This window comes from Littorina saxatilis, linkage group LG4, assembly GCF_037325665.1.
Source record: "Littorina saxatilis isolate snail1 linkage group LG4, US_GU_Lsax_2.0, whole genome shotgun sequence".
NCBI classification, from domain to species: Eukaryota; Metazoa; Mollusca; class Gastropoda; order Littorinimorpha; family Littorinidae; genus Littorina; species Littorina saxatilis.
This window is the reverse complement of record NC_090248.1, coordinates 17,959,763-17,979,703: the sequence shown is the minus strand read 5'-3', so window position 1 is coordinate 17,979,703 and position 19,941 is coordinate 17,959,763. Positions and strand designations below refer to the sequence as shown.

Sequence of the window (19,941 nt, the reverse complement as noted above, 5' to 3'; positions counted from 1 at the left end):
GCATCAGGGATAGTGAATGTTTGTCTGTGGCATTGGAGTGAGGTTGTTGCTCATCCTTACATTCTTGCAGAACATCATTTCTGCCATGATCATATTTTGTTCAAATATTTGTATCTGAAAACCTACTAAGTACATGTACCAGTTTACATAAAGTGATATTAAAAATTTGACATAGGGATATCACTCATATAGCGCTGAGACTCAGGAAAAAGTGTTGGAAACATGTGAAAAACAGTTCTAATTTTATTTCTTTTTATTTCTGTGTAAAGGAGGATGTTAATGCAAATAAAATACGCCACTCACACTTCTCAGTCAAACACCTAAAAGAGATAATATGACAAGAACATGATTTTGTCTCCCTCTCACACAATTATAACAAATGGACGGACATACAATGATACAATGATTTGAAAACCTGTGTTTACTCTTCATTCAAGTTATTTGTAATGCTAACTTCATAGTATTTCATATTTGTACAGAACACCTTTCTGTTTTACTAGATATCTTATCACATTTTGATTCCTGTGCTAACTACCACCTGAATGTGATGCAACATAGGTTTTTTTTTAAATGTTGAAAATAATCACAGTGTTTTTCAGTAAAAAGATATTGGAAAATGTTCATTGTTCAGGATTGTTCCATGACATAAGCCTATTTCCCAAGAAATGTCACGTAAATCAAAAAAGCACATTAAGAGAAGACAAAGGCATAGAATAATGTTTTAAAAGATACAGTCTAGTCTCATGTGTTGATTCAAATGTCCTCCTTGTGGTTATAATATTCGTAATGACAGAATTATTGACAAATTTCACAACAAACTGGTTTATGATTTATCACTAGACCTGACTCGTGTTTTCTGGGTACATGTATAAAGTGATATTTGTTATCCACACGTTATATTTATTTATTTATTTATATGGGAGATTTATATAGCGCTTGACGTTCTCTAAGCGCTTCACATAATAATTTCTGCCGTGTGAGATGGAATTTTTTACACAATATATCACGCATTCACATCGGCCAGTAAATCTCAAGCCATTACGGCGAATATTTACTTTTCACGGCCTATTATTCCAAGTCACACGGGTATTTGGTGGACATTTTTTATCTATGCCTATACAATTTTGCCAGGAAAGACCCTTTTGTCAATCGTGGGATCTTTAACGTGCACACCCCAATGTAGTGTACACGAAGGGACCTCGGTTTTTCGTCTCCGAAAGATTAGCACTTGAACCCACCACCTGGGCTAGGAAAGGGGGAATAAAATTGCTAACGCCCTGACCCAGGGTCGAACTCGCAACCTCTCGCTTCCGAGGCAAGTGCACTTACCACTCGGCCACCCTTTTCCTATAGAACTGTTCGAAGGACTGAAGTTTGGCGGTTAAAGATAAAGTGATCAGACAGTCTTTGATTTGTTCCTGATGAGAACTCTTCACTGCTCGATGGTCTCTGCGTCGGTGACTGTCTGCAGTTTCATTGCCCGTGTATTCCAATTTGTGCAGTACGTTCGTTGGAATGTATCCTGCCAGCCCTGAGAAGAGCTGCTTTCTTTGTTGAACAAAGATGTTAACAAACACCTCAAAAACTGTTCTTCCGAACATGGCAATTCCATTGAAATGTTACGCTGGAAACAGGAACTTATGGTTACATACTTGCAATGTACTAAACATATGTAGCAGTTAACTTAAAATATGAATATTAGGCTCTGCAAAAAAGGATTCTTTGTTTAACCGAATTCATGAGACAAACAAATCTACAAGATGTCAACCAAAACATTCTGATGACCTCTTACAGTTGAACCACTCATATGACAATGTTACCAACTCAATAAAAGCATTACTTAGTTTCTCAATACAATCTTTGTCATTTAAGCTGGTTTGTGCCTAAAAAATTAAAAAGCTGTAAAGAAAAGAAATCGTATTCCAAAGAAAACATTATACAAGAGACATCTTTCTATCCAAAGGACCGAATCGCTTTACCAAACAGCATAATTTTCACAATCAGGATCTGTTGTGTAACATCAAGATCCAGACCAGCCTAACAAGTCAATGGAATTGCCAGGGCCAGACCAGGAGGTATTTGGAGCTCATAGACTCCGTCACAGCCCATGGCACCTTAGCGAGGCCTGCTGAGCGATCCTTTCGCGGAAAGCTGAGGATGTACCTTTTCCCTGGACGTGGTGGACACGTTGCTGTCCGCACGCTTGATGAGTCCTGTCAGTGTCTTGCTGCTTCCTCCGCTGCTGCTGCGGGACCTGCAATAGAATACCATGTGATACAATATAATACATTGCAATGCAATATAATGTGAAAAACATATACAGTAATGTCGTCTCATATGTAGGTTAATGAAATACACGTAGAACACAAACTAGAATACATTGCAATGCAATAGCACATTAATGTACTCCAGTTCTGTACTTCTTTCTACATGTATTCTACATGTATTATCACCATCCCCCTCCTCACCATTGCAAGCACAACAATGTCAGCTTGACCTGCTGGACATGACGGTCCATGAGGTGTTGGACCAGGTTGAGTTGGACAACATGATAAGAAACAAATACTACCAAACCCTGCTAGAATAATAATGATAGTAATATATGGCCGACCTGCTGCTGGACGTGAAAGAACTGCCCGAGGTGTTGGAAGACGTGGAGTTGGAGAGTGTGGGCGTCACGCGCTGGCCTCGTGCGTTGCGCACCTGTCTACAGCACAGCGCCTGCCACTGCTCGCGGAACTGGCGTCTCCGGGCCACCAGCAGCACGAAGATGAGGAAGCCCTGCAGAGAGCTGGAGGCCGTGAACAGGTACTGGAAGGGCAGGCGGGCGTCAGAGATGGCCAGGTAGCCGAACACCCACGTCAGTCCTGCAGGGAAAAAAGTGTGTGTTACATCGAGCAAAGTAAACAAACACAAACGAAAAAAAATGTAAAAGTTAATAATTTAAAAATAATATAACAAACAACATCAGAAAGTAGAGGTAATTTTTTTGAGTCACAATCTGCTGATCGACAGTAGCCTCATTTCTGTTAGCAATACTTGGGAATGTGATCAAAGGTTCGTTTCTGGAGAAAACACACACACACACACACACTCGCACCCGCAAAGAAACGCAACGGCACACACATTTGTTGCCCTAGTCTAGGACTAAAAAGCCCAACTTTCTAGCATAGCACAACACAATTTTCATAATTTTCCAGCAATGTCCGACAGCCTCACATCAAGCTAACAAAAGCACTGGTGGTTACTGACCCAGCAGTATAAAGATGGTGAAGGCCGCCTTGACGTTGGTCTCGGTGGTGTGCGCCTTGTTCCTGGTGGAACGCAGGCCCTCCGGACGACGCAGCAAGCTGAACATGATGACGATGAAGGTGACCAGGTTGAAGAGGACGATGATACCCACTGGCAGCGCGAAGGCGTAGTAGAACGTATCTAGGGTCATCCAGCAACTGCAAAGGATAGAAGAATCCCTCGTGGCTTGTCTTTTGCCGTGCAGGTGTGGTTTTTTTGGGGGAGGGTCTGTTTTCTTTGTCTTAGTTTTGTCTGTTTCTGTGCGTGTGTGTCTGTCTGCTTGTCTGTATGTCTATATGCCCACCTAATTCTCTACTCATTCGCCCAAACATGCACACACACACACTGACACACACACACCACACCACACGTACCACACCACACACACACACACACACACACACACACACACACACACACACACTTTTTACACATAAAACTGAGTTAATCATAGGTTTGACAGTCAAAAGCATCGAAGACCTTTTGCATCTGTCAGGTAGATCTACCTTAAACATTTGACAAGGTAACCTGAATTGATTATGATGACGAAAAAACAGTATGACGTATTGGAGAAGGTATGTCTATACTCACTAGTCCTTCCTGCCACGGTACTGGGTGTAGTCTGAGGCCAGCACTGCGATCACAGGAATCAGGGGAATACCTGAAACAACCAGTTTGCTCACGTTAAACACAACAGCAAAAATGCAATCACAATCACCATTTTTAGACAATGTGACGCATGTTCATAACAATGGCTTCAAAGATGAACAGGCATGTCCACCTTCCTTTACAACAGTTCCAGTCCGTCTTCACCGCATGCAACGAACTGCCACCCCCAGAGATGAAAGGAGCACCGTTTCCCATTCTCGACGGCCTTACCATCACACCCAAGGGAGTCGCCAACCTCCTTTGAAAACTGAACGCCGCAAAAGCATCAGGCCCAGACAGCATTCCCAACAGGATTCTGAAGATGTGCGCTGACGCCATCGCCCCCTCACTCGCAGCGATCTACAACACGTCAATTAAAACAGGACAACTCCCAAAGGACTGGTTGAGTGCAAACATCTCGGCAGTGTTTAAGAAGGGCGACCGAAACAAAGCTGAAAACTACAGGCCGGTTTCCTTGACGTCAGTCGCATGCAAGCTCCTTGAGCACATTGTCTGTCGTCACCTTCACAACCACTTCGACAAGCACAGTATCCTCACCAGCAGAAACCACGGGTTCAGGACAGGCCACTCATGTGAAACTCAACTGCTCACCACCATGCAGGACATCCTGTCATCACACGACGCTGGCCGTCAAACTGATATCATCATCCTGGAATTCAGCAAGGCATTTGACACAGTACCCCACAGCAAGTTACTCCACAAGCTGGACCACTACGGCGTGCGCGGGACTGTCCATGCCTGGCTAACCAGTTTCCTAACCAAACGGACTATGAGAGTGGTCCTGGAGGGCGAGGCCTCGGAAGAAGTGACAGTAGAATCTGGCGTCCCACAAGGCACAGTGTTGGGTCCTTTACTCTTCCTGTGCCACATCAACGACCTGCCAGATACCGTAAAGTCAACAGTACGACTCTTTGCGGACGACTGCCTGCTCTACGGAGAGGTCCGCTCTTTCCATGATCACCTCACACTCCAAGCCGACCTCCTCAACCTGGAGGAATGGCCGGCAGCCCTGTGGGGTATGCGCTTTAACGCGCAGAAGTGCTACGTGCTCCCCACCAGACCCAGATCGCAGTACTGTTATACCCTTAACGTCACCATCCTCCAACAGGTTGATCATAACCCCTACCTCGGCATCCTCATCTCTGCTGACCTTAAATGGACCACCCACATCACTGGCCTGTACAAGAGGGCCGGATCAACACTTGGCTTCCTACGTCGGAATCTCCGGAACTGCCCACAACAATGCCGCCGCCTTGCGTACGTGGCACTCGTCAGATCCACCCTCGAGTACGGGGCAGTGGTCTGGGATCCATACCTCAAACAAGATATCGACAAGCTGGAACGCATCCAACGCCTTGCAGCCCGCTTCATCACGAGGGACTACAGATCCCGGGAGCCAGGAACAATAAGCAGGATGCTCCACTACCTTTACCTCCCCCCGCTCGAAGAAAGGCGCCGACAACTAAGGCTGACGATGCTGTTCAAGATCGCTAACGACACAATTCCAAAATTCCTAACAGCCGCCGACCAATCCGGACCATAGACCAAATAGCCTGGACCGCCAACTCGTCACGTGACCCTTCGAGGTTACGACGCTCGACTTTCAGGGGCGCTTAGCGTCCGGTTTGAAAGGCCAGCGATTCGAAGACAGTGAAAAGAAAGCACGCTCCAGTTATTTGTGACAATGGGAGGTGACAATGAACTGGATTTTCCAAAACTCCAAACTAAACTTAACAAAACTCATCGAAAACCATGTTCCATATGCACTTTAGCTGAGTTTATTTTAGCATTTTCAGAACTTACCTCGGCAACTTCGTCCATGTTTACAATCGACACCGGATATGACATCCCCCTGATTTCTGAAAGGCCATGTATGTTCCTAAATGCGAGAGGCCGCTACCTCGTAATAGAGAGAAAGTGCGGAGAGAGAGCGGTCCAGGATAAATGGTCTATGTCCAGACGCAGGATCCGCCCCACCATCCACGAGGGATATGAGACTCAAAATATACTCAAGAGGCATGCATGCAACAAAAGCCGCTGCTTCAAAGTCCAAAACTCGAATACTGAATAGACAATGTTCGCAAATCACTCTGTCGGGTTTGTATGGGTTGTGAATAACACCATAGTCCAGTGGAACGGTCTCCCCGACGCCATTGTCAGACTGTCTACTCCCGACGCATTCACATCTGCAATCGGGAGGCAGTGGGCCCAGACCGGGAACTAGCGAATCCGTGCCTGGTTTTTAACAGTTTTTAAAAAGTTTGTAACCCTGTCAAAAACAGGCCATATAAATTGAGTAGGCCTATTGACTTAGTATGCGATGCGCACACCACCCGTCACGAAATAGCCGAAGTCGGCTCCTGTGACGTACTCCCCATGAACAATACCAAGTGGGGCATCCAGATCCAGATTCCTTTCCATCTATCTTTCACGGAAAGTTAAAACAGAAAAGGGAGATCCCAGATCAACAAATACAAACAACAGATGGCAAATGCCAAGCACTAAAACAAAAACTATCAAAAGTGAGGAGAGAGCGACACTGAGACAGACAGACAGACAGACAAACAAACAGACAAAGAGACAGACAAAGAGGGAGACATCATGGACAGACAGATACACATACACAACACACACAAATAAAAAATAAAATAATAAATTGGACCACAGAAACAGTCATACACTGATCACACACAACAACAAAATACACAAATTCGCACTCACAAAGAAGAACAAGTCGCGTAAGGCGAAATTACTACATTTAGTCAAGCTGTGTAACTCACAGAATGAAACTGAACGCACTGCATTTTTTCACAATGACGGTAGTCCGCCGCTTGTGCATAACGGAGTGAAACTGACGAGCCTGTTCAGCGCGGTAGTGGTTTCGCTGTGCTGCATAGCACGCTTTTCTGTACCTCTCTTCGTTTTAACTTTCTGAGCGTGTGTTTAATCCAAACATATCATATCTATATGTATTTGGAATCAGGGACCGACAAGGAATAAGATGGAATTGTTTTTTAATCGATTTCGGAAATTTAATTTTGATCATAATTTTTATATTTTTAATGTTCAGAGCTTGTTTTTAATCCAAATATAACATATTTATATGTTTTTGGAATCAGGAAATGATGTAAAATAAGATGAACGTAAATTTGGATCGTTTTATATAAAAAACAAACAATTATTACAATTTTCAGATTTTTAATGACCAAAGTCATTAAATTAATTTTTAAGCCACCAATCTGAAATGCAATACCGAAGTCCGGCCTTCGTCGAAGATTGCTTTACAAAAATGTCAATCAATTTGATTAAAAAATGAGGGTGTGACAGTGCCGCCTCAACTTTTACAAAAAGCCGGATATGACGTCATCAAAAGTATTTATCGAAAAAAAGAAAAAAACGTCCGGGGATATCATACCCAGGAACTCTCATGTCAAATTTCATAAAGATCGGTCCAGTAGTTTGGTCTGAATCGCTCTACACACACACACGCACAGACAAACACACACACACACACACACACACACACACACACACACACACACACACACACACACACCACGACCCTCGTCTCGATTCCCCCTCTATGTTAAAACATTTAGTCAAAACTTGACTAAATGTAAAAAGTGTAGCCCAGAAAAATACACAACCGTTCATGAACATTCATGACCATTCTGCAAGTACTGTTGATTAACTGACCCCAGGCAGGCAGCACGGTCTTGAGGGTGTACTTGGAGATGTAAGTACCGAGGACCTTGACAAAGGTGAGGTACTGCAGCACGGCCTCTATCAGCATCCACACGAAGGACACAAGGATGAAGTAGTGGAGGAGCACGGCCACGGCCAGACACACGCCGTAGTTGGCCGTCTGGTTGAGACCCACTAGCAGGAGGACCTCGGAACACAGCAAGGCCACCGCCATGTTGAATAGAGTCTGCTGGGCCCGCCCCTTTCGTAGCTTCCTGTGGACAAGTGCAGCATGGGCTTCAATGAACGTTTGACTGTAAGAATGTACTTGAATGCAAGCAATTGGGGAGAGAGCGAGACACACTGAGCCGAGAGATGGAGTTGTAGCCTAGACTCACTGGAGGCATGACTTCCGTAGAAGCTCACAGTCAGGTAGACAGATACGTTTTGAAAGTCCTTTTTTTTTATCAAAACAAGTCGACAAACACGAACAAAAACCACAAACACCAGCCAGATGCTTGCAACCTAAGCTGTGTACTTAGCTACCTTTGCAGCTAATGCTAATTCATTACAATTTCTTGAGAAATTAGCCCTTTTCCCCCTAGAGCGGCCTAGAGCGCCCACTGCAGCTCCCAAACTCAGATCCTTGAAACACCCGTTATACACAATGATACCTACAACGTATACCTGTTTCCATTTGTCCTGGCTTCCTGTGACTCTTGAGCATTTGTAATTTTGGAAAACTTGGAGTAGTAACTTAGCTATGATTTTTGAAATTGACGAAGTTTCTAAATTCCATGACATGGGTTACTTTCAGGGGCCCTAGACGACCCACTTCTCAGACACTGGACAACCCTAAAACCAAAGCAAGCCAAAGGGACCATGGGGTAGCTACGTACTTGAAGAAGATGAAGGTAATGACGGTGAGTGCCAGGCCCAGGATGGACAGACAGAGCCCTACCACTGTAATCACACTCAATGCTGCCGCGTGGCCACTGTCAATTTGGTCGTCATCACCGTAGAAATCCTGAAATCAAATAAGAAAATCCTGAGGCAGGTTTTTTTTTATACGGATCTTTTCATCAACTCTTTTGGGCATCGTCAGAATACTCAGAAAGGGGGGCCAGCCGAGGCTATTTTACTATCAACACACAGAGAATGATGCAAGAACAGACAACATTGGTGAATATGAATATCCAAAACGGATCCCACGCCTCCTACTTCTTGGGCACACATGTATATCATAACTAGTTTTGGTTTTAAGGTTTGATTATGTTTCATACGTTTTGCTTTGCAAGAAAAGTTATACATTGAACGTTACCAAAAACTTCCCTCAAAATAGAAACCATTTTTCATGTACGTTCCTAGTTCAAAGCGAGAGGCTGCAGGAAGCTGTGTGGACTGAGAAAGAGATACTCGGGAGCTGCGCATTTCCTTCTGTTCTATATCTCCCCGAGGGTCACGTGGATACAAAGACAGAGATCGCTGTTTTGGCATAACTTTGGACTGAAAGTATGAGGGTGCTACCCTGAGTTTGAGGAAGACATCTTGATTGAAAGTGTTACCTACCAGAAGCACGGCGAAGTTGGTGAGATGGTCACACAGACAAATGTCCCTGCCCTGCATGGTACCGTTGTACGTACACCCCTTGGATGACCAGCCCCCTCCCTTGGGCATGCTGAAGTCCCAGTACATACACTTAGTCGTCGCTTCTCCTGCAATCTGAAACAAAACAATAGTAGCAAATGTCATTTAAAAATCAAACAACGTTTGTCTTTTACAGAAGACAAAGATTTGCTGTTTGATGGGGACAAAAAGGAGATGTGTACTCACTTACAATTAAACATTATCAGATGTTCTGTTGTAAGATACATAAGAGTAATGACAGGGTAGGGTATCGTATAGTCTTTTCATTCTCACACACATCCGAAACTTAAAATACGTTTTTGCTTGATCTCTAGTTGGCCAGAACCACATCAATCTACACACACAAATGAATAAAATGGCTTCTCTTACAATATATATATACCATGTGATATATTATGATGGTGTGTGTATGCTACTACGTTTTTTCAGTAAGGTTAAAGATCTAGTGTTAGTAAGACATCGACAAAATCCATCTTTAGTGCCAACATATTGAGGGTCTCATAACAGTAAGCACTGACCTTGACTGGCCTGAAGATGAGCTTGACTCTGTCCTTGAGGTTGCTGACCGAGTGTGAGGCAAAGGTCGCCGAGATGATGGCGCTGTTCAGTTCCGGTACAGGGACACCATTTATCAGCTCGCTGCCGTCTGTTTGCAACGAGGACAGGAAGAGACCCGCTCTGCGGTAGATGGTCATGGACAGACGACCGTTGCCTGCTCCATCTGCAGTTTTCAGTTAGACACTATTAGTCCAAAGACTCTTACTTTTGTTACCAGCGATGTATATCACAAATGAGCATTTCATACCTTCAAACAAACTCCACTGTTGAAGAGTACAAGGTCTTCGTCTGGTGACAAGCTAGTCAAGCAGCCCAATAGCCATAATTATCAAAGTCTGCCACGGACATTTCAGATTTATCTTAACAGCAATACTCATCAGTTACTCACACAAGAAGAGTAGTGACCATCCTTTACCATTCAGATATTCGCTGCACAAAATGGCCTACCCAGGGCGGGATCTAAGGGTGAGGGGGGGAATGGGCGTCCTGTCTTCCAGAAGCCCCCCCCCCCCCCCCCTTTACCTGGCAATTGTGCTTTTCTTCCCTGTACCCCTGCCTCGTTTTGGAAGCCCCTCCTTCTGATACACTAGATCCAGCCCTGCTAGCAAAGTGTATAAGACCTACCTCCAGACACGAGCTGGTCAGGCAGCTCAATGGCCACATCAAAGTTGGCCATGTTGAGGTCAGCCCACGTGCGGTTGTTGAGCGTGGTGATGCGAGTCTCGGACAGCGGGGCGTCATGGGTCCCGCCCATCGTGGCCGCCAGACCAATCACAGGCTCGCGTGCGCTGCGGAGGTTCCACACTTCCATCGCGATGTTCGGCGTGACGTAACGCACGTGACTGCTTCCATCGTGACCGAAGTCCAGCTTCTCGCTGAACCTATCCAGGTCCTGCAGGATTCTGTGAAGATGGTGGACGCTATCATGTGTCAGTTTTGAAATTGGCTAGCCTACACAATGAAATAGTTTTATTAGCATCAGTCTGCAAAAATGCCCCACCATTTGCAAGAACTGACCGACAATTCAGATGGGTGAAACAAAACTTGGTGCACCAACCCTATTTTTCATTGAAACAATCAAATCTTTTCTCGTGAACATCATTTTCAATGATTCAGACGTATGAGGTCAATTCATGATAGTCAAATACCTTGTGGAGGTCTTGGCACGACGTTGAGCCACTCTGAGTGTGTGCAGTGGACTGTCCAATACTCTGTTGACCGTCTTCATCAGTGTCATTCCCACCTGGGGATAAACACAGATACAATATTAATCAGCTGTATCTAAAAAGCGAAGAAAGGCCAGATCGACTGAGTCGCATGGATGTGTATAACGAAATTCTTAATTGCTGATATATATTTATACACCAATAAACATATCAGCATCAACGACGACAACAACAACAAAAACAACAAGTCGCGAAAGGCGAAAATACAATATTTAGTCAAGTAGCTGCCATTTTTCAGCAAGACCGTATACTCGTAGCATCGTCAGTCCACCGCTCATGGCAAAGGCAGTGAAATTGACAAGAAGAGCGGGGTAGTAGTTGCGCTAAGAAGGATAGCACGCTTTTCTGTACCTCTCTTTGTTTTAACTTTCTGAGCGTGTTTTTAATCCAAACATATCATATCTATATGTTTTTGGAATCAGGAACCGACAAGGAATAAGATGAAAGTGTTTTTAAATTGATTTGGACAATTTAATTTTGATAATAATTTTTATATATTTAATTTTCAGAGCTTGTTTTTAATCCGAATATAACATATTTATATGTTTTTGGAATCAGCAAATGATGGAGAATAAGATAAACGTAAATTTGGATCGTTTTGAAAATTTTTATTTTTTTTTACAATATTCAGATTTTTAATGACCAAAGTCATTAATTAATTTTTAGGCCACCAAGCTGAAATGCAATACCGAAGTCCGGGCTTCGTCGAAGATTACTTGACCAAAATTTGAACCAATTTGGTTGAAAAATGACGGTGTGACAGTGCCGCCTCAACTTTCACGAAAAGCCGGATATGACGTCATCAAAGACATTTATCAAAAAAATGAAAAAAACGTTCGGGGATTTCATACCCAGGAACTCTCATGTCAAATTTCATAAAGATCGGTCCAGTAGTTTAGTCTGAATCGCTCTACACACACACACACACAGACAGACAGACAGACGCACATACACCACGACCCTCGTTTCGATTCCCCCTCGATGTTAAAATATTTAGTCAAAACTTGACTAAATATAAAAACAAGTCGCGTAAGGCGAAAATACAATATTTAGTCAAGTAGCTGTCGAACTCACAGAATGAAACTGAACGCAATGCAACGCAGCAAGACCGTATACTCGTGGTCCACCGCTCACGGCATAGGCAGTGAAATTGACAAGAAGAGCGGGGTAGTGGTTACGCTATGCTGCATAGCACGCTTTTCTGTACCTCTCTTCGTTTTAACTTTCTGAGCGTGTTTTTAATCCAAACATATCATATCTATATGTTTTTGGAATCAGGAACCGACAAGGAATAAGATGAAAGTGTTTTTAAAACGATTTCGAAAAAAAATTTTGATAATAATTTTTATATATTTAATTTTCAGAGCTTGTTTTTAATCCGAATATAACATATTTATATGTTTTTGGAATCAGCAAATGATGGAGAATAAGATAAACGTAAATTTGGATCGTTTTATAAATTTTTATTTTTTTTTACAATTTTCAGATTTTTAATGACCAAAGTCATTAATTAATTTTTAAGCCACCAAGCTGAAATGCAATACCAAACCCCGGGCTTTGTCGAAGATTACTTGACCAAAATTTCAACCAATTTGGTTGAAAAATGAGGGCGTGACAGTGCCGCCTCAACTTTCACGAAAAGCCGGATATGACGTCATCAAAGACATTTATCAAAAAAATGAAAAAAACGTTCGGGGATTTCATACCCAGGAACTCTCATGTCAAATTTCATAAAGATCGGTCCAGTAGTTTAGTCTGAATCGCTCTACACACACACACACACGCACACACACACACACATACACCACGACCCTCGTTTCGATTCCCCCTCGATGTTAAAATATTTAGTCAAAACTTGACTAAATATAAAAACAGTTACAACAAGAAACAAAACAACAACAACAACAACAACAAAGACAACAATGACAACAAGTCGCGTAAGGCGAAAATACAATATTTAGTCAAGTAGCTGTCGAACTCACAGAATGAAACTGAACGCAACGCAACGCAGCAAGACCGTATACTCGTAGCATCGTCACTCCACCGCCCGTGGCAAAGGCAGTGCACGTGGAATTGACAAGAAGAGCGGGGTATTCGTTGCGCTAAGAAGGATAGCACGCTTTTCTGTACCTTTCTTCGTTTTAACTTTCTGAGCGTGTTTTTAATCCAAACATATCATATCTATATATTTTTGGAATCAGGAACCGACAAGGAATAAGATGAAAGTGTTTTTAAATTGATTTCGAAAAAAAAATTTTGATAATAATTTTTATATATTTAATTTTCAGAGCTTGTTTTTAATCCGAATATAACATATTTATATGTTTTTGGAATCAGCAAATGATGGAGAATAAGATAAACGTAAATTTGGATCGTTTTATAAATTTTTATTTTTTTTTACAATTTTCCAATTTTTAATGACCAAAGTCATTAATTAATTTTTAAGCCACCAAGCTGAAATGCAATACCGAACCCCGGGCTTCGTCGAAGAGTACTTGACCAAAATTTCAACCAATTTGGTTGAAAAATGAGGGCGTGACAGTGCCGCCTCAACTTTCACGAAAAGCCGGATATGACGTCATCAAAGACATTTATCAAAAAAATGAAAAAAACGTTCGGGGATTTCATACCCAGGAACTCTCATGTCAAATTTCATAAAGATCGGTCCAGTAGTTTAGTCTGAATCGCTCTACACACACACACACACACACAGACAGACGCACATACACCACGACCCTCGTTTCGATTCCCCCTCGATGTTAAAATATTTAGTCAAAACTTGACTAAATATAAAAACCAAGACAACAACAACAACAACAATAACAACAACAACAACAAGCAAACAAGCAGCAACGAACAACAACAACAAAGGAGGACAGTCAAACCTTGAAAACGATGAAACTGATTTATATACCAAGCAGAAAATGTACAAGTGCACATGATCATCCAGAACAGGAACACGAGGCAATAAAACAAGTCGCGTAAGGCGAAATTACTACATTTAGTCAAGCTGTGGAACTCACAGAATGAAACTGAACGCACTGCATTTTTTCACAATGACCGTAGTCCGCCGCTAGTGCAAAAGGCAGTGAAAGTGACGAGCCTGTTTAACGTGGTAGCGGTTGCGCTGCGCTGCATAGCACGCTTTACTGTACCTCTCTTCGTTTTAACTTTCTGAGCGTGTTTTTAATCCAAACATATCATATCTATATGTTTTTGGAATCAGGAACCGACAAGGAATAAGAGGAAATTGTTTTTAAAACGATTTCGGAAATTTAATTTTAATCATAATTTTTATATTTTTAATTTTCAGAGCTTGTTTTTAATCCGAATATAACATATTTATATATAGCTATTCTGATGAACACGTGGGGGAATTCGGGGGCTGTGATTGGATGGTCTCTTCCGATCATCAAAGCATAATGCTACTGAAGTCGGCCATTTTTCTCAATATCCAAAAGCATATTGTCAATAACAACTTAGACGCATGGTTCCGGTTTTACCCACCTGTAGGCCTACCACACGATGATTCACTGATCAACAACAGCATACACTGACAACTTGATATTCTTCTCGGGAATGTTTTTCAGCTTTACAAATGTCGATAGCATACCCTTTTCTCGGCTAACTTCCCGATGAAACAGGACTAAACCTATTATTTTCTGTCCCTAAACACCACAAAATGCCCAAAGTCGAAAGATGTAGTACAAACAGGGGAGTACAACGGAACAGCCGTTTTTGTGTGCCTGTGAGCTTAGTTCACAGTTGCCGACTGACACACATTTTCGCATTCGGTTTTTCTTATCTCGTAACTCCACACTAAATACCCCACTTCCCCTCTGAAGTATTGATGTATAACCCATGGCACTAACATTCATGTAGTCGTTTATAACTGAGGTTGAAAAATTCGCTTCATGACGAGACAAGTATAAATGCCATTCACCCAAACTGGAAATGTCGCTGCCGTCTGCTCGCTTTGTACGGATTAGCTGTTCTCTTCTCCTCCCCTTGTTGCATCCTAGTTCTTCAGTTGTTTCTAGTTTTCCGTTGATGTTGTGTTTTGGTCTTCTTCATAAGTAGTCTTGTTCAAAATTAAAAAAACTCAAACTTCTTTTTGTTGTATATGAATGAACTATTAAAAACCTGTTTAACAGCTGTGTTGTCAAATCGAGTTTTTTCCAAAGTCAGTGTGGCGCCTGCGCAAAACTAATGCGCATAAGAAACGGCGTCTGCTATCAAAACCTGAGATCAACGCATCGACGCAAAAACTGTCATTTTGTAAGTTTGGAACAACAAATAAAGGTCAGAACAGCTATATAATCGCTATTGTATTTTCAGCGTAGCAATAGGGTCCGATATTTAGACTCGAACAAGTATAATGCGACTCGTCTACGACTCGTCGGCATTATACTTGTCTCGTCTAAATATCGGACCCTATTGCTACGCTGAAAACACAATAGCTGTTAATGTTTTTGGAATCAGAACATGATAAAAAATAAAATAAAAGTAATTTTGGATCGTTTTATAAAAAAATAATTTTAATTACAATTCAGATTTTTAATGACCAAAGTCATTTATTAATTGTCAAGCCTCCATGCTGAAATGCAATACCGAAGTCCGGCCTTCGTCGAAGATTGCTTGGCCAAAATTTCAATCAATTTGATTGAAAAATGAAGGTGTGACAGTGCCGCCTCAACTTTTACAAAAAGCCGGATATGACGTCATCAAAGACATTTATCGAAAAAAAGAAAAAAACTTCTGGGGATATCATACCCAGGAACTCTCATATAAAATTTCATAAAGATCAGTCCAGTAGTTTACTCTGAATCGCTCTACACACACACACGCACAGACAGACAGACAGACACACACAATCAATCAATCAATCAATCAATGAGGCTTATATCGCGCATATTCCGTGGGTACAGTTCTAGGCGCTCTGCAGTGATGCACACACACACACACACACACACACACACACACACACACACACAGACACACACACACCACGACCCTCGTCTCGATTCCCCCTCTATGTTAATTAAAACATTTAGTCAAAACTTGACTAAATGTAAAAAAAACATCATCCAGTGAGAAAACACATCATAAAGTCAGAACTCACATCTCTAGGCAGCTTAGGCACGAGAGCCACACGGTCGATGACGTCAGCCACAATCTCCACGTCCACGTCAGAGAGGCTTACCGAGGTGTTGAGGATATCTGCAAGACGGTCCGTCACGTCCGCAACGTTCTCTGGTTCGATGTGCACCTGTCGTCATGGACACAGTTATGTTTAGGTTTCGGGAAGAATGTTTCGCGTTGCACGTGCTAGTAGGTTATTCTGATTATTTTTCTTTCTTCTGACATTTGATTTTGTGTGATTGAAGCTGTTATATTTATTTTTCCAAGGTGGTAAATAGTACCCAATATTGACGGACTGTGTGATGATATCTTCTGCTATGGTCTGTTGAGACAGTGATATCAAAATCGAGACCGGAGGTCGAGATTTTGATATCACTGTCGAAACAGACCAATAGCAGAAGATATCGTCACACAGTCAGTCAATGTTAGATATATTGCTAATTCTCTGGACATTTTGTATTTACTGTAAAGAAATTACAAAAGTATTTGTCTCAGTTTTGGCTGTTCCATATCCCTCCCTCTGATTATTATTTCTTTTTGTTCATTCACTCTTTTCTTGTACTTTCAAGTATTTCCAAATGTCTTTTCTTTCAAAAAGTAATTAGTCACTTGCTCAACTAAAATCTGGGATTATTACATTTTCATATATATGTTTTTGTTTTTAAATGTGGGTGTCTTTGTTTTTGAAGTGGGGAAGCAATAAAGAGGTCGTCGATATCAAAACTGATATCGACGGAATTATCGTTCATATCACTTTTGCAATGAGCTCAGTTTTGCCCAATTGACCAATGGAAATCTACGTAACATATGAAAAAGCAATATTAGTTTCTTCTTGTTTTTTGTTTCGTTGTTGTTTCTTTGTTTTTCTCGAGTCTCTCGAACGATGCAGTTAAAGAAACTTTAACCTCAATACCAACGTCGTTACCCCAAGTTCCGATCAACATTCGCAATGTGCGTCAACCCCCCCCCCCCCCCCCCTCTCTCTCTCTCTCTCTCTCTCTCTCTCTCTCTCTCTCTCTCTCTCTCTCTCTCTCTCTCTCTCTCTCTCTGTACCCACCTCATCCAGTACAAGCAGACCAGGCTTGGGTTTGGGCGGCACGACGAAGCCAGTGCCCGCGGCCACCACGTGCCCAGGGTCCAGTTTGATGGGCGGCCGGTGGTCATCCTGGTCATCTGTGATGTCCGTGTCGCTGTTGTAGCACGGCGTGTCCACCTGCCAGTATGACCACTGAGCGCCGGACAGCAGGTCACCGCGACACTCCGCGTACCCCACAAACTCTCCGTCTGGTTGGACATTGACACGGGGGAGTTTACACATCTGATGAACGAACGAGGGAAGATGCCCACACGCAGACACACATCATATAATCGCACAAACGCACACAAAGACAAGGTACATTTACACAAAAGTGATGGGTGTGTATACGCAGACAAACATACCCACATGAATGTGCACGCTCGTACGAATGCATGCACGCGCGCAAGCACACATACACAATCATTCACACACACACACACACACACACATACGCGCGCACGCACGCACGCGCGCGCGTATACACACACAGTGACTTAAAGCCAGGGAAGCGAAAAATGGAACAATCAGTGACTGAAGCTTATTGTTGGCCAGGAAAGCGATAAATTGAAGCCAAAAATAGAGCAATCAGTGACTTACTGCAGTTGTCAGCACTGAGTGTATGCCCGTTGACCGGTGTACTGGGGAAGGTGGCTTCTTGACCAGTTGACTTGTCCGTCAAGCGTGCCTCTGGACACACCTCTGTAACACAACAACACAGCGGTCACACCTCTGTAACACAACAACAAAGCGGTCAGGGTTATCCCACAAATAATGTTTCCCCACAAAGAAATGATCCCGGTGCCCATAAGACTAAAACCTGTAGCAACATGTAATACTTTTTTATTTAGTTTTTATTGTTATTTTTTTATTTGCCAAGCACATTATTGTGGGGCTTTTAATCAATAACATGCATCCGTCCACTCACAATGTATTATCATTCATCCTTCAACATTTACCACTCAAGGAAACTTAGAGTTTGATATATATACATTCTAACAATTCATTTTAACGACACATTCCTGATCTAAATGGCAACTATACAAGACATACCTATATTCACAACATTAGGACAAAACAGAACAAATACATGTTCCCCAAACAACTTAACGCTTGTGCCAACAAACGTTTAGCTTGGTGACAAAATTATAAGATACAAAGTTTTCTCTATATTAGTATTAAAGGCGAAGGTTATCATGCATGTACACGTATCACAATAAACACAGCTGGCTTGCAAAAGAATATACAACCCGTTTGATTCTATCTAGATTTGAAATGAACTGGTTTAACCGAACACCTGGTGTGCTTGTTTATACATTTCATGCCTTTCTTAACACGTTTTATGCAAGAAACATGTGCACGCTGGAGTCCAAGAAGCATCTGATAGGATGTTCCAGCTTAGTCCACTGACCAGTCATCAGCAGCCTGAAGGCCTCATCAAAGGGTAGGGTGAGGTTCCACAGGCGCCGGACAGTGTCCTCGTTGCTGACCAGTTCCGTGTGCAGGCCGGTCAGGAAGGTGTCCACTACAGCTCCCTTGTCCTGCGGCCCCATGTTGTCCACAGACAGACACAGGTAGGTCCGGAACTCGACCTCGTCCGTCTCGGCACTGAAACATGAGGTGAAAGAGGTTGGATGCACATGACGCTAGAGCATATTTTGTTGTTGTTGTTGTTGTTGTTGTTGTTGTTGTTGTTGTTGTTGTTGTTGTTGTTGTTGACACACAAGTAAAGATATAAATAGACAATGTTAAAATCTAGTGTTTTCAGTTCAACAAAGCAGACAGATCGAGAGAACTATGCCAGCCTGTTCTTTTTGAAGCAAAATCATTAAGAAATTGATCACTTTTGACTTATGAATTTGATTCATTCCGTAAGAAGTCCGGAACAGATACACTGCTAACGTTCCAAAATAGAGAATCAGGAAACAAGAATGGCTAGTTTATTGAACGTTTCATTATTGAAAAAACGAAACGTTCACTAGAATCTAGATCTTTAATCACCGGTGGTCATGGGTCCGTGTGGACCCAGAAGGGTGTTAAATTGCAAATATCTCTTAAACTAGTTGGCATTTTTCAATGAGCTTTTAAGAATGCCCCCGGCACCTAAACAGCTCTTATGTCCTAAAAGATCATTACATTTCAGCGAGAAGTAATTAAAAAAACAAAGGTCAAATTTAGACTACATACGGAAGACATCGCGTGGCCGTGCGGACCCATGTTTCTCAAACTGAAGGAACTTACATTAAAAACTAGGGAGAGAAGTCACAAACCTTCAGGTATTGGCTCTAAACATCATTTTCTACGATCTGTTTAATTTTAAAGTTAATAAGCAAGTCGCGTGGAGCGAAATTAATACATAACAATGTGGGTCCACAGAAGGGTATGCACGTTTTTCCTTCTTTAAGCCGCTTTCGTCCGCACAGTAATAATTAAATTAATAATTTAATTTAATTACTTCTCGCGGAAATTTAACCACGGCGTCTACGGAAGGGGATGCACGTCTTTGCTTCTTTGGAAAGCATAGGTCTACGGAAGGTTATGCAAATTTTTCCTTCTTTGAGAAGCATGGGTCCGCACGGCCCCACGATGTCTTCCGATAACGACGTCGGGCATAGGTTAAAGTGGAGGAACAACAAACACATCTGGCAA

The 19,941-nt window shown here is 42.4% G+C and overlaps 1 protein-coding gene across 2 annotated transcripts in view; it reads right to left on the bottom strand.

The window, feature by feature from the left end:
- Positions 1-235: 235 nt before the first annotated feature.
- LOC138964126 (uncharacterized) overlaps positions 236-19,941 on the bottom strand; it is a 47,487-nt gene continuing 27,781 nt past the window's right edge. For both annotated transcript variants that reach the window (XM_070336009.1, XM_070336010.1), the window contains exons 12-25: positions 18,704-18,900; positions 17,893-17,994; positions 17,275-17,501; positions 16,198-16,344; positions 10,998-11,092; positions 10,474-10,751; positions 9,810-10,012; positions 9,214-9,366; positions 8,544-8,671; positions 7,657-7,919; positions 3,883-3,952; positions 3,253-3,449; positions 2,612-2,867; positions 236-2,254 (exon numbers count right to left, since the gene is read on the bottom strand). In XM_070336009.1, the coding sequence (XP_070192110.1) occupies positions 2,116-2,254; positions 2,612-2,867; positions 3,253-3,449; positions 3,883-3,952; positions 7,657-7,919; positions 8,544-8,671; positions 9,214-9,366; positions 9,810-10,012; positions 10,474-10,751; positions 10,998-11,092; positions 16,198-16,344; positions 17,275-17,501; positions 17,893-17,994; positions 18,704-18,900 (2,455 nt within the window). In that variant the 3' untranslated portion in view covers positions 236-2,115. The remainder of the gene's footprint in view (positions 2,255-2,611; positions 2,868-3,252; positions 3,450-3,882; positions 3,953-7,656; positions 7,920-8,543; positions 8,672-9,213; positions 9,367-9,809; positions 10,013-10,473; positions 10,752-10,997; positions 11,093-16,197; positions 16,345-17,274; positions 17,502-17,892; positions 17,995-18,703; positions 18,901-19,941) is intronic.